Below are 15,426 nucleotides of genomic sequence, written 5' to 3'. Positions count from 1 at the left end.
TGTCAAACAGGATGCAGAAATGTGAAATCTACCTTGAATTATGCTATGTGAAAAAAATACACTTCATATCAATTACAATTTGTCATTGTAAGTCAATTCCGGTTATCCATGACCAATGTTAAATAAACTAAAGGTTTACAGCTTTAAATCTTTTAAAAAGTTATCCCTGAAATCCAGTTAACACGTATTTACATTGCATCATAGTGTGACGTGTTTGTGTTGAAAATGATGCCTGCAGGTCATTTTGATCCCTGACCCTCATCCTTTACTAACTACACTAAGCAACAGACCAACTGGCAAATAATTCGTAAAAGCCATGAAAGCCATAACACAGACACATTCTAAACTCATGACACATGACACTGTCTCACTGACTACTACGTGACACTATCTTTAGAGCTGTCATTTCACAAGCACATACTTTGCTTAGATAATCCTTAATCCAAAATGATGGATGTGATCCACCGTCTTGGCTCCCCTGTAGTTGATAACGGTCTTATTTTCCCTTTTTTAGTGTCAAGGCACTGGTTGATCGTGTACGTTTGTCCATGAATTAGCCTCAGAGAGCATTTTCAAAGATGTCCATAGATTTCACTATGTTTTCTTCCTATGAGGTAGAGAGGGAATATTCAGAGGAGTCTGGTCTATGGTAAATCAATCAGAATGAAAATAAATCATGAATAAGGGTTTACCTTTTGGCAACTTTCAATAAATTCATCAATGGTGATCACACCATCCTGGTTTTTGTCCATGGTCTGGAAAGACAGCACAAAAAGTAAGAACACTGGCATATTTCACCATATTTCACCCACTTTTTATGAAATCTGACATTGATTTATATTAGCCATGACGTATGGTGGTTGATTAAGATGACATAAATGATTACTTTCTGATTAAAATCTATAAATAGGACCACACAATTACATAATATAAGGTCATAACTATCTGCCCACAACCTCATATTGCAAAATGACATTACTTGAAAGAAGATCTCTGTGTGCTGTCTCGGCCCGTCTTCTGAGAGTCTTGGGTGAACTGACTTCCCCATCATGTCATATATTGCTCTCATGATGTCCAGCATCTCCTGAATGTGCAGCACATTCATTTGAAATATACATTAGCACCATCAAATACTGGAAAATTATTTAAATACACATTAGAACCATCAAATACTGGGAAATGATTTAAATACACATTAGAACCATCAAATACTGGGAAATGATTTAAATATACCTTAGCATCATCAAATACTTGTTAATGATTTAAATATACATTAGCACCATCAAGTACTGGGAAGTTATTTAAATATACATTAGCGCCATCAAATACTGGGAAATGTGAAAATCATTTCAATGTAAAGTTGAAGTAAGTGACAACTCCAAAGAGGTTAATATCTACACTTGCATCCGATTCATTAAATACAATTTTACAATTTACATTAACAACTTTACAGAGTTGACAAGTAGCTGCAAGCTACAAAGAGTAACAAGCAGTGCTCTTGCTTCCTGTTTCATTCCACACATAGTTCACATTTGTTTTGTTCTCTCAGTGCACCTTGAGCCAGAGAATGATCTCCATAAGTGTCAGTTAGCTGATCATCATAAGTGTCATTTGGCTGGAATCCATAAGTATCAGTTAGCTGATCACCATAAGTGTCAGTTAGCTGATCACCATAAGTGTCAGTTAGCTGATCTCCATTAGTGTCAGTTAGCTGGTCACCATAAGTGTCAGTTAGCTGACCCACCTACTAAACTGAGTTAAGGGGCAGATAGAAAAGGAGCTGCTGCTCATCAAGATACCTCTTTTGTTATAAATCCATCTTTATTAACGTCATACAAGTTGAACACCCATGCCAGCTTTTCTTCCACAGGTCCCCGTAGCAGCACAGAAAGACCAACACTGAAGTCCTGTAGTCACACCACAGAGGAGTTATTCCGCCTACCAATGGACACACTGGTGCTGAAGACATGCCATTATTACAGCACACAAGAAACAGCATCAAGAACAGCATCAAGAACAGCATCAAGAACAGAACACAAGAACAGCATCAAGAACAGAATCAAGAACAGCATCAAGAACAGCATCAATAACAGCATTATATTACAAGTTGGAATGGAAAGCTACAGTATTTCAATATTCTGTGTGTCTCTTTTAGTCTATCTAAAAAAAAGCCAATCAAACTTTTAATTGTATTTTCAATATTTATCAATTTCAGGGAAGAGTTCCAATACTGTTCTCTGAATATTCTTACCTCAAACGTGACAGACCCAGTTTGGTTCCTGTCAAAAGCTCTGAAGAGAAAATATGCATAGTTCGATGAATCTGAAACAGTTGGTTAAGATTAGTCACCTTGGAGGCACGGAAACATGGTAAATCACACAAGGATGTTAATATAAAATGATATTATAGTAAATTGAAATGTTTACTTCTCCAAAGCAATTATGTTAATAAATTAACATTTAAAGCATAATAAATAAACCTAATCACACCAACCTCCTTGAGGGAAAAAGTGAGCATAGATGTTTTTAAAAGTCTCCTCATCAACAAGACCACTTGGACATTCCTATAAAATAAAAACAGGAAAAGTCACTGTACTCAATGTTAGCAAGCGTAAAACCATGGTATTGGTATACCGACATGAATATGTGACACAGGACACAAATAGACAGAACGAGACAGAGATGGAGGGGGGGGGGGGGGGGGTTGTTGGCATACATTTTTGAAGCCTCTGTAGAGAATCTGCAGTTCTTCCCTGGTGAAGTGGGTCAGGGCCTGCAGGTGATCTATGGTCTCAGGCCTGTATCTTAGAGCTGCCAGCTCCTGCTCCTCTTCAGGACTGTCTGCAACACACACACAAGCAGCTCAGATCAGCTCACACCAGGGCCTGCAGCTGATGCTCCCATGCCTGACCACTCACACTGGGTTCTTTCATTCACAAAAGCACTGCATTTGAAATTGACTACATTGTCCTCATGAAAATGTGATTTCCTTGCAATGATTGTAACTGTTGACCCAACCATTTATGATCGTTCCCTTGTACTCCTGGACTATTTTATATGCATTTTTATTTTATTTATGTATTATATTTCTTTCCCATGTATTAACTCCTATTGTACCCTCGGCACCATTAAAAATGAGGATATCTTGTCTTCCGAGGCCTAGATCAATCAATCAATCAATCAATCAATCGTTTGCAGGGACAACACTGTCAAGTTCCATTTCAGGAATACTGGCTCCTGAAGAGTTAAAAAAAAAAAAGTGTAATTAAAAATGGTGTCCAACAGAGGGAGCTGTTTAGATCCAAAAGACAAATGATGAGACATTCAGAGACATTGAGAACAGCTCATTACACCACCGGACAGGAAAGTAACACCAAGGCTATCCATCTGTATCACAGTGCCCTTGTCTAATGTAATGTCTATACGTGGGGTGCGTGTGTGTGTGTGTGTGTGTGATTGTGTGTGTGTGGTTCACAGCACATCACAGCTCACACAGTTCAAATATCCCCAAGTGCACAAACACACAGGTTTCTTCGATGATTAATAGAGTGAGAGACTTTTATCCCTTTAAGGAGTGAGTTTTTTTGCAATAAAGAATTTTATCATACAGATCTAGAATTGAAATGAACTGCCATTCAATATGGTCGCTTTAGTTCATTATTGCATCATTTAATGGAGCCTTCAGTTGGCAACATTCTAATATTTCTGATCGTACTCCTCAAAGCACTATGGATGCTCTTCTCAAAGAAAACCAACAAGGTTATTATTATCTGTCTTAAATTACATAGTGTCAAATGGATAAAGATTTCAATCACATCAGAAACCATAAATATAGCATCTTAACAACACAACAATATAGTGGAAGACAACCTTTCTCCTTCTGTAAATGATGATATGTAGATGTTAAAGATTTAAAGTTTATTTATACAGTACTTTTTTAACTGAATCAAGCAATAGACACACCTTGCTGTGCATTCTGATGATAATACCTCTCCCTCCCCTAGAGAGAATGAAGGCATATATGTTACGATATTACAGGATTACACCTCTGGTTTTGGGGTTGTCAGTATCTTAGAATAGAAAAACTTCCATATAAAGTGAAGGGAAGCTGGGATTTTATCTAGGACCCTTCAAGCATCACTCACCCAGTTTACCCATCGAACCCCACTATTAGAACTCCATATTCATACAGTAATCAAAGTTTGAAAGAAGCCGTCAAGACTTAATAGTGGTTATTTTCAACTATTAGAATGGTTCTAAATGTAACAAGGTCAATCAGGGCAATGCTGGGATCCTCATTATAATAATGAGCAAGGATAGATGTGAATGATATTCTTCAGAATTGATCAGTGTTGACCATGTGCTCTTCAGTTATTCAATGACATCAAGTGTACCAGGTAGGGTACATACAGATCTATTAGTAGGGGTAGACGCGCTCTACTTCAAAAAATATATATAAATGCGTTTTCGGGTGAGAGTAAAAGAATGTTAACTATGAGTAGAATAAAAACCGCACTCTCAAGCTTTTCTCAATAATATTAAGACCAATTTATTTTGCACAGCCGCGTTTCGGCCTTACGCCATCGTCAGTGTGTGACATACAGATCTAACCATGGCTTCCAAAATAACAAGGCAAACACAAAACAGGCATTGATTCACTTAATTATCCTCAAACCCCACATCCAAGTGTGAAGGAGTAGAGTCTGGTAAAGACTGGGTGATGGAGGAGGGGATGGGTGTTTTTCCAGGGTGACAGAGGTCTAACTTCAAGAGGCAAGGAGACCTTCTCTCTCGTCCATTTTAATGAGCTTAATTAAATATTCACCACCACACCTCTATTGCGCAGGTAACTGAATCAGTTTCACCCAAGTGCTTCAACTCATGTTAAACCAACGTCCCACTTTCCAGGACTCTGTGAAGACAACTGATCCCCATCCGGCGGAACTGTGTCCTGGGCCAAAGAATTCCACTCCATGAGGAGGGCGTGTTCAATATATTTGTCTTGGCTCAATTTGATGTTGTCAAATAAAAAAAGGCTCTGTTAGTTTGCAGTGCTTGCTGCTACTGCATTTAAGCAATATTTTGGTCATTAGATCGAAAAAAGGAAGATTCTCTCTATTATTTCAGTCTCACACACTCAAATCCTCCAGTAGGTGTATGGTGATCTACCAGTGAACTTTAAATGCCAGAATTCATACATATTAATGCAGCTTACTCAATTTCAGTGTTATGGGGACTCTGGTGACATTTCTAACTCATAGAATAAGTAGAGATATGCCTGGCGAGATAAGACTGATTTTATGAAGTCTTCAAATTGTTATTATCTGAATAATTCATGCAGGAAGCCCAGTGGGGTGATTTGGCTTAAGTTATTATTTAAATTGGCATCAACATATGAGGCAATAACAAAGACTGAAGATTTAATTAGCTGTTGAACGCCTCTTCATCATGTGATTAGTGTTTGTTTAGCTCTAAATTGAGTCTGTGTCTCATGTGATTTTCACAGCAGTAACCTGTGAAATTAATCATAACTGGATCTTTACAACTGCCTTTGAACTGACCAACTTTTAAATTCACCATCTACCACCATTCAGCCATCAGACTTCACAACCAACACAATCAAACATAGGTTTTATATAATATTTATATAATTTGTCTATAATTTGCTATTTTGTCTATTTATTTTATTTCTTATTCAAATTTGTATTAATTAATTTTTGATGATAATGTATACAGTACTGTGCAAAAGTTTTAGGCAGGTGTGGAAAAATGCTGTAAACTAAGAATGCTTTCAAAAATGGAAGTGTTAACAGTTTATTTTCATCAATTCTTCATAAATTAACAAAATGCAGTGAAGGAACAGAAGAAAATTCTAAATTAAATCAATATTTGGTGTGACCAACCCTTGCCTTCAAAATAGCATCAATTCTTCCAGATACACTTGCGCAGTTTTTGAAGGAACTCGGCTGGTAAATTGTTCCAAACATCTTGGAGAACTAACCACAGATCTTCTGTGGATGTAGGCTTCCTAAAATTCTTCTGTCTCTTCATGTAAACCCAGACAGACTCGATGATGTAGAGATCAGGGCTCTGTGGGGGTCATACCATCACTTGCAGGACTTTCTGTTCTTCTTTAAGCTGAAGATAGTTGTTAATGACATTGGCTGTATGTTTGGGGTTATGTTCCTGCTGCAGAATACATTTGGTGCCAATCATACGCCTCCCTGATGGTATTTCATGATGGATTAGTATCTGCCTGTATTTCTCAGCATTGAGGACACCATTCATCCTGACCAAATTTCCAACTCCACTTGCAGAAATGCAGCCCCAAACTGGAAAGGAACCTCCACCATGCTTCACTGTTGCCTGCAGACTCTCATTATTGTACCTCTCTCCAGCCCTTCGGCGAACAAACTGCCTTCTTCTACAGCCAAATATTTCTAATTTTGACTCATCAGTCCAGAGCACCTTCTGCCATGTTTCTGCACCCCAGTTTCCATGTTTTCGTGCTTAGTTCAGTCACTTGGCCTTGTTTCCTTGTCGGGGTAGAGCTTTTTGGCTGCAACTCTTCCATGAAGACCACTTCTGGCCAGACTTCCCTGGACAGTAAATGTCTGTACCTGGGTACCACTGGTTTCTGCCAGTTCTGAGCTGATGCCACTGCTTGAAATCTTCCGATTTCGAAGGTAAATAAGCTTGATGTGTTTTTCATCAGCTGCATCAAGTTTCCTTGGCTGACCACTGCGTCTACGATCCTCAACGTCTTCTTCAAAAGAGCTTGAACTGCACATTTTGAAACCCCTGTCTGCTTTGAAATCTTTGTCTGGTAGAGACCCTGCTGATGCAGTATAACTACGTTGTGTCTTGTTGCTGTGCTCAGTCTTACCATGTAAATGGATACAAAATAAACATTTATTGTTTACATTTTTCAAAGCATTCTTAGTTCATAGCATTTTTTCACACCTGCCTAAAACTTTTGCACAGTACTGTATATATACTTGATTCCTAATCCCACTAACCTGCTGCTTTGACAATTGAATTTCCCTCACTGGATTAATAAAAGTTTATCTATCTATCTACCAACCAACACCACCTAATCAGATGGTCAGGGCAGAGCAGACAGATTTTCTCTCTGCGATGCAGAGGACCAGCTGAGATACCCCAGGAGCTCCCAATCTCTGGTCACTCTATCCCACATCAGTAGCTGCCACCCTTTGTCCAGCACTGTTTCAGTTTTAAGACGGTCAGGCATCAGTTCCAAAGGCCACAGTCTGAGCGTTGTTAGGGTGTTACGAGCTCTGGTTACCTAACCGTAAGACGCACACTAGACTACTCCATTCCCCCGCCCCCATCCCCCACCCAAGAAATCTGCGACCTGATCACACAGCACCTAATGAGGGCACAGAATGTTGGCTTTGTTCAGTACATGGGAATAGTGTGGATCAAGATGAAGAGTTTGTCATCCATGACTGATTTAAAATGGACCAAAGCAGGGAAACGTTAGATTGAGTAATGCTGTGTGTTCCGTCAGTTGAATACCTCTCATCACCTGTGGTGCTGAGTGCAACTCTATAGCCTTGATGAAAACCGCTCTGTTGAAATCTGTTACATCAGTGAGTCCTGTGAAACCATTCAGCTGACATAGCCCATGTACATTATGATAGATCTTAAATAAAGTAGAGTCAAAGGGATGACTTCTAAGAACAGTTTGATAAATAGTCAGGAAGAACTGTATTACACAGACAGAACAAAAAGCAGAATTAGTAGAGGAATGTTCACCAAATATTGGGATAAATCATTCATAAAGACAAATATTTATAGAAGACGAATTGTTATTAAAGGAAATTCTTTCCAGCAAAATGCAGTAACATGCTATTGTGTATGTGCGTGTGTGTGTGTGTGTGTGTGTGTGAGATGCGTATGCATGTGCGTATGTGTATAATCAGCTGGCCTCAAAGTACAAGACCTTGCTTCCGCAGCGTAGCACAGATCCTCACTGAGAATGACAGAGACAGCGGCTGGTTCAGAACCATGTCTAGAGTAGATTGCTACCTGCCTCTTTTAGCCTAACGATGGTCTTATTGAAGACAGCCACACTCAATCACCAAAGGGCCAACTGTTTAAGCATAAACCTAAGGGACATAAGGGTCTACAACTAATTGCCATGATTCTTCCCCATAATATATTAGCATGTAGTTCAACTAAAATCGCTGAAGTTGTCCACTCAAACCTCATGGAAACAATGGGCAGGGCTGTGGAACTATTCATAGTGAATGTCTTTTCATTTGAGCAACAGACCTAGCAGCTGTTGAGTATATTGGGAAAGGGCAGAGCCATCGAGACAAATAAATCAGCGGAGCCAGACAGGGGATCCTTTCACGAGAGCGGGATGCATCATAACATTTACTTTATTTTGCCTTATGGCGTCAAATGAATATAACTTTCCATGCAACAAATACTGATTGCATGAAAACTGAGTACTGCACATCTTTATTGGAGGGGCCAAACATACTGCAGGATGTCCTAAAGAGTGTGAAATGTCGACATTCAGAATGAAGAACCCAGTTAAAAGTTGTGCTTTTTATTGTGAGTGATCAGATAGAGGTTGTGGGGGGAGGATGTGGTTTGATTAGTTATACATTTCTGAATATATAAGTAATTATTGCATTAAAGAACCAGGTCAGCATAAAACATAATTATGCAAACCATCCATGGTATGAGGAGAATGCATGTCATTAAATAATTAACATACATATGGCTTGATTTAATGAAAGTGTAACAAAATGCTCCTCTGATATTGCATTCTTAATGAGCAAAGAGGCATGTGCATAGCTGAGAGCAGTACATCTAAGGGCCGTCTACAACAGTTTGGGTCATTGTCACATTAAGTTATCATGGAGATTGTCAGTGTTTGTAGACTTTCTATTAAAAAACTTAAAGAATATTCTGTTTTTGATTTCACTAATAAGTAGAAGGCAAATGTGTGACATAAATGTGTATGCAGGAGGTTTAAGCAACAGAATGGTTACAGCTTTAGGGAGGAGGTAGATAGCAGTACCCAAGTTTTAACACTGAATTCACGTACGAGACACCCATCTCCACCCCCACCTCCACTCCCACCTCCACACCCATCTCCACCCCCACCTCTGGGGTCAACAGTGGCCCTGTTCCTCTGAAGCAAAGCTGCCCATGGCTGCGTCACCTGAGCTGCCCAGCCTCATTTGTATTTAATGTATGGCTACAGTATACAGCACGCCTAACTGCCATACCTTGGACGTCACCATGCAAGCAGGAAACAGTGGCAGAGAAGAATGGATGGGAAAGTGTGGCTTATTCTATAATTGGGTTTTCTAGATGGTTAAAGAGTTGGCATAGTTTAGTCTGACCGTCAGTAAGGCCTCGGTGACAACTGACAAGCACGGTTATGTTGGATCTGTAGGCTATATATAATACACATGCATACATTCAGACACGGAAAAATGCAATGAGAAACCAGTTATGCCTGAAGTTTCTGAAATGCTCCTACTAAGTTCAACCATACTGCAAAAATACAAACCTGCAATGAAACCGGTGTCAATAAGGAGGAACGACACTAGAACATATAGGAAGTAAAATACTACATTTAAAATACTATAGAAAGTAAAATACTACATTTAAAAAACATAACATGACGTGTATCATTCATGTAAACCGTCCAGACTTCGACCAACCGAAGGCTGACTGAAAACATTACAATCCTGACAATACAGCGATGTTACAGTGATGAAAGTATGACAGAGGATAGAAAAGCTAACCCATTTTTAGGTCAAAACTATTTGTTTAGCCTACCTGCAGCGAGTGTTCCGGTGATAAACCTAACGACGTTCTGACCGAATTTCAGGATCTGGCGCTTGCACTGCTTCCTCCGACTGCTCATCTTTACGGTTCAGTAGTCAAAGATTCATCCGTTGCCAAGAATTGAGATCAGGTTTTACTACGTGTCGTTGACCCGGTCTAAATTTGAGTTATCTCCTGTGTGCCCGTTCATGTGGGACTGACAGTTCTCAAACCAAAGCACGTGTAGCCTATTCTCTCTTTCCCTCCCCATCTCGAGTCCTGTGTAGTGCATCCCACCAATCTGCAAGGTGATAAATCAAACGGTAATATTAAAGAAATGCCGCAGTGCTGAAGTACTATGGCACAGAATCACACATTAGTGTCTAAGAATGGTCTAGGCTCTAACTAAATATCTTGGATGACAAAGTGACTCTCTGTACGCTAATAATGTTGATTTTACAACAACCACAGGAGTGTAACATTTAGATTATTCTAGCGCGCTTTCAGAAAACTACTTTAGAACTGTTCAAACCAGACCAGTATTGTGTAGCCGATATGTTGTCTGCAAGACCATTATACACTTTAAATGCGTATCTACCTCCCCAGTTTAGAAACCAGACTGGGCTAATCTGTCTAGGCTAGGATCAAGGCTGAAGGTGTGTGGTAGCTGGAGGGAGAAAAATAGTCACCTTGGAAAAAGTCCCTGTGAAAAACAACATAGTAGTGTATGGAGACAAACCAGGTCCAGCCATACATCAAGCAGTCAAGGGGTTTCAGCATTAACCTATTTCAATCACATGTCCATTATTGGGTTGCCCACAATCAATGCATAATGTTCATTTACAAAGTCTTCAAATATTATATGTATTGTGGCACAAGAAGCCATCCTTGAATGACCAGATATATCTTTTGAAGATGAGCCCATTCTGACACTACGAAGACGAAGCCGCTCATAAGGAGGACAATAGCAGAGTGCATACGGTTCCTGGACTGAACTAGGACACCAGCCTCTCTCTGCACCGACTTATGATCCTGTCAGCGATGAACATTTTGTAATAAATAAATAAGGCGCTCATTTCATGATTAAGGGTGATTCTTTTATTTAGGTAACATAATCGTCTGTCTCACTTTGCCCATGCCCATAGTCAGACAACACAACAAGTTATGAATGCAATGCATAAGTTGACCAAAACAATCCGTTTGGCTTTTTGGTTAGCAGGTACTGCAGGTAAGTCTAATTATTTACTTAGTGAATATGTATTACAATAACTAAGCTGTAACTGTCATTACATCTGTACAAATCTGAAGGTAGGCTATATTTTCCCCTGCCCATCGTATCCATGTAAACACAAATTAGTTACACAACAGAGCTCAGCAGACCCCTCTTGTGGACAGTTAATGCAACTGATTTTAGATTTCAGGAAGGTGTTTAAATCTTGAAGGTTTATAATTTAGCATCTCTGTACTGACACACGCTGTAGGCATCTATGTTATTGCCAGTCATGTCATGTTCATAATCAAGCTCCACAAAGCCTTCGTCATTTAATATTTACATTTAATCGTTGAGCAGAGGCTTTTATTCAACGCGACTTTCATTAGTATCCTGTGTGTGCTCCCTGCTCATCCCTGCTCATTAAACCCATGATCTTAGGATGGATAGCACCTTGTTCTTCCAGTTGCTCTACCACTCAAACCACTGGAACATATTAAAAGCTGACTACGGGAATGTCACTTGTTCGCAAAATGGAAAACATTTAAGCAATTACCATTTCTCCTGTAAAATAGCCCCCTCTTGTGGTGGTTTATTATAAATGAAAATACTATTACAGGCATTTCAGGCCATTAAACAGGTTTAATCTGAGTGCATAACCTAAGAGGAAAAACAATGCAAACAAGGAATGAAAATTCAACCTTTATTATTGTGTGAATACAGAAAAGACGAATGACATACATAAAATGTTTAATACTTAAAATGTAAACATATATTACACAAGAAATAATGACCAAAATGAGTCGATTGATTTTCATAGAAACGCTCGGGAAAAAAAAGAATCCTGTCTGTCATGAGATTGCAGAAAACGTAAGTCCTGAGCAAAACCATGGCAACAAAGACTGCATTAAAGTGCTTCAACATTGGACCAAATGACACTGACTCTTACTTTCTCTCTCAACTGATGAACTTCACAAAAAATAATGTTTTTCTTCTTTTTTTTTTCATTTATCTACTGTGGTGCATCAATCTTGACACATTTGAGTGGATCTTCAGAGGCTGGTGGCACTTTGCTTTGTTTTGGTCACTTTGGGGCACATTCACTGTTGTCTGTGTGGTGCCAGGAGGAAATCGGTAGGCTTTAACTCGTAACATGAAAAATCAGTCCCAGTAGCACGAGTGAAACTCACAACAACAAAGCCATTGTGGTACAGTACTGCACAATAGAAAAAGCACAATTTCACACCGATTACAATAGTATAGGAGATTGCACACCAATACCATGTTTGATCACCTTGAGAGGATTCCACCATAAATCTCCCTACTCACCACCTAGGTTTAATGATTTTGGCACTAAACTGTACTGTTAGATTTACAACACTGACGCAGCCTGAAAAATTCCTGTCTTTCTGTCTTCTATCAGTTTTTTTTATTTTTTATTTTATTCTACAAAAGATGAGAATCAAATCAAGAAATTCTGACAGAGTCTCCTCTAATGGTCAACAAGAGCAACAAAGGTTACAGGCATAACAGAAATTGCAGTCGCTATGACAACCTTCTCTCTCGTAACAACAGAACAGAGCACATGCTTTGTTGCACATATATAGGCTAATATGTGATCAACATAAAGCATGCAATATAATCCCAAAGAACTCCATCAAACCAGTGAAGCATCAACGGACCTATGTTCTAATGTATCTGTCACAACCGACAGAAACATCACTTAAAATGATTGTGGAAAACATGTGCTTTAAATAGCCTCTGTCTGAACGAGCTCCGTAGCTCACTCCTCACAGGGTGCTTTTCTTTTTTTGTTTCACCTTTCTGAAATCAGGTCTAAAGCTCGTCCAATGCCCTCTCATTGGAGTGTTATGATCCTCACCCTACTTCTTCCGGTACTGCACGTGACATCAACTGACAACAATATTGAAAGATGTCATGTTACATTACGTTTTACTTAACAAAAATATTTGAAAAGAAACAGGTCAACAGACGGCTGCTTGGATTGTAACTTTTTTTGAAAATCAGTAACTCTGTTACAAAGATGAGAACCTGACCCCTGAATTACATGTTGGTTGGTTGGCAGTGACTGTTTGACTGTAACACACACATGACCCAAACCACTGGTCACTGAGCCCAAGGCCTCATTCACTGATGAAGTGCTGGTCCAAGTGACTTCAAGTTCTGATGCTTGTTGTTCCACTCCAGTCCAGTGAGGGGCACCAGGCTCGCCCTCGCTCCACAACAACATAGCTAGTGGGTGTTCTCCTCATCATTCGCTTGCATTGCATTGATTTGCATTGAGTTGTGTTTCACCACTGTGCTTCAGTTCAGTATAGTGCGCACAAGTGACGTGAAAAAAATCAATAAAAAAAATACAAAAACTGAAAGCAAAAAAGGTAGAAATAGAATAAAATAACACTCTGAGTTCCTGTCAGAGGGGAGTATGTATGGCTGGTCCATCACACAAGGCTCTCCTTGGTTTTCTCGTCCTCCAGGAAGGCGCTGAGCTGGGAGAGGTCCACCACGGCGTCCTTCTTGCTGCTGGCAATGTCTTTTAAGTGGTCCTCGTCACTTTGGTCCTTGGCAAAGTTCACAAATACCTGAAGAGCAAACACATGGTTTGATGTCAGCGCAGGACACTAAGAAATGTCAACATCCATTTATCGCTGGATGCGGACCTTCACTGCAAAAGCAATATTTGCTCAGCTTAAATACTTGACATGCTCCGAACACAGAATGTTTTGAAAGGGGGTACAATTCAGAGAATTTCGAGAACTCTGTTTGAAAAACAGAAGTGCTCTGATGCAATGCTTGAAATGTTCCAAGATAAGGACGGATAAACAAGGCAAATGACTTCGCTTAGGCAGAGGCTCTTACTTGGTCTAGTGTTGTCTGTGAGACGGAGTAGTCCTCGATGCGCAGTAGACTCTTGTGGTTGGAGAGCAGGCTGAAGATGCGTGCGAGGGAGGTGCGAGAAGATGGCAGCTGGTACTGCAGCATGTTTCTGTGCCTCTCCTTAAGGGTGCTGCCCGGCAGCTCGTGCTCGATGAACTCCATCACGGGGCCAAGGTCGGGGTCAGGGCCCGCCACCCTCAGGATGATGGTGTACCCGTCTCCAAACCTACACCGCACACACAGAGCACAGCCGCAGAGAGATTCACATTATTGACCTGCTTTGAACCGGGTTGAACTAGTTTTCATCTCTGGCTGCATACATGGTGTGTTGCCCTTTTTAAATGGCACAGATGGTGGTCATGCGCAGCTATACATAGATATGTGTTCCCATTCTATTTTTTGCTCCTTTAATTCAAGGTCTGATCCATTACCTGTTCTTTAAGTGCTGCACACTTCCCAGACACCGGAATCTTCCATTGACCATTATGGCCATGCGTGTGCAAAGGGCCTCACACTCCTCCATACTGAAACAGACAAAAGAAAAGAGAGACATTTCAGAGACTTCATCCAGCCTGTATTCACAGGTCAGAACCACAGACATGATCTCTCCTCCCTCCTCACCTTTGATTCCAACTCAAGACATGATGGTCATGCAAGATATAACTAAGACTTAGTTTATAACTCAAGACATGATGGTCATGCATGATTTAACTAAGACTCTGATTATAACTCAAGACATGATGGTCATGCAAGTTATAACTAAGACTCTGATTATAACTCAAGACATGATGGTCATGCAAGATATAACTAAGACTCTGATTATAACTCAAGACATGATGGTCATGCAAGATATAACTAAGACTCTGATTATAACTCAAGACATGGAGGTCATGAATGATTTAACTAAGAAACTGCCGTGGCTGCTGGAGTAGTGGTCATCTATGCAACTACTGTTTTTCCTTCTCCATTTCTTTAACCAACAAGCATTTGTAAGCAGTTAGCAGTTTGTTCTTAAAGACCGTGATCAAACATACAAGCAGGTGTGGGTTGCAGTATCAAACATACAAGCAGGCTAATCTGAGCAGGTGTGGGTTGCAGTACCTGTGCGAGGTGAGCACCACGGAGCGGCCCTCTTTAATGATGCTGAGGATGCAGTTCCAGAGGGCCCGCCGGGCCTTGGGGTCCATACCAGTCGTGGGCTCGTCCTGTCACATAGAGCACAGCCAGGTTAAGCGTGGCCCACAGGTTGAGCAAGAAAAGCAGGCAGAACACAACGAATATAGGGAACAGAGCTGCTCCACCAAGAGCCATGGTTCACCATGCGACAGAGACAGCCACAAACACAGATCTCCAGCTCCTACCCTGCTGCACCCAGCTTTATGTGCTTTAGCATGACCTAGTTAGCCACCCCGCTAAAGCCCTCTCTGTGTTTTGGAGCAAAAGTGAGTGGAAGAAAAAGGCAGGTCCAAACAAAGAAGGAGCTTTATCCTAGCGTTTCCCACT

The 15,426-nt window shown here is 40.3% G+C and overlaps 2 protein-coding genes across 3 annotated transcripts in view; both read right to left on the bottom strand.

The window, feature by feature from the left end:
* Positions 1-482: 482 nt before the first annotated feature.
* On the bottom strand, positions 483-9,915 carry kcnip4b (potassium voltage-gated channel interacting protein 4b; the record flags this gene model as incomplete). Its single annotated transcript, XM_080859707.1, has 8 exons — positions 483-607; positions 693-755; positions 980-1,084; positions 1,800-1,907; positions 2,252-2,322; positions 2,494-2,563; positions 2,716-2,840; positions 9,828-9,915. 8 exons carry the CDS (start codon positions 9,913-9,915, stop codon positions 560-562), a joined length of 678 nt encoding a protein of 225 aa, XP_080715833.1. The 3' UTR covers positions 483-559.
* A 1,799-nt stretch (positions 9,916-11,714) lies between these two features.
* abca1a (ATP-binding cassette, sub-family A (ABC1), member 1A) overlaps positions 11,715-15,426 on the bottom strand; it is a 33,006-nt gene continuing 29,294 nt past the window's right edge. For both annotated transcript variants that reach the window (XM_080859592.1, XM_080859593.1), the window contains exons 45-48: positions 15,025-15,128; positions 14,355-14,447; positions 13,906-14,149; positions 11,715-13,628 (exon numbers count right to left, since the gene is read on the bottom strand). In XM_080859592.1, the coding sequence (XP_080715718.1) occupies positions 13,488-13,628; positions 13,906-14,149; positions 14,355-14,447; positions 15,025-15,128 (582 nt within the window). In that variant the 3' untranslated portion in view covers positions 11,715-13,487. The remainder of the gene's footprint in view (positions 13,629-13,905; positions 14,150-14,354; positions 14,448-15,024; positions 15,129-15,426) is intronic.

The sequence above is a fragment of the Sprattus sprattus genome, assembly GCF_963457725.1.
Source record: "Sprattus sprattus genome assembly, chromosome: 20".
Lineage (NCBI taxonomy): Eukaryota > Metazoa > Chordata > Actinopteri > Clupeiformes > Clupeidae > Sprattus > Sprattus sprattus.
This window is presented reverse-complemented; position numbering and strand designations above follow the sequence as displayed.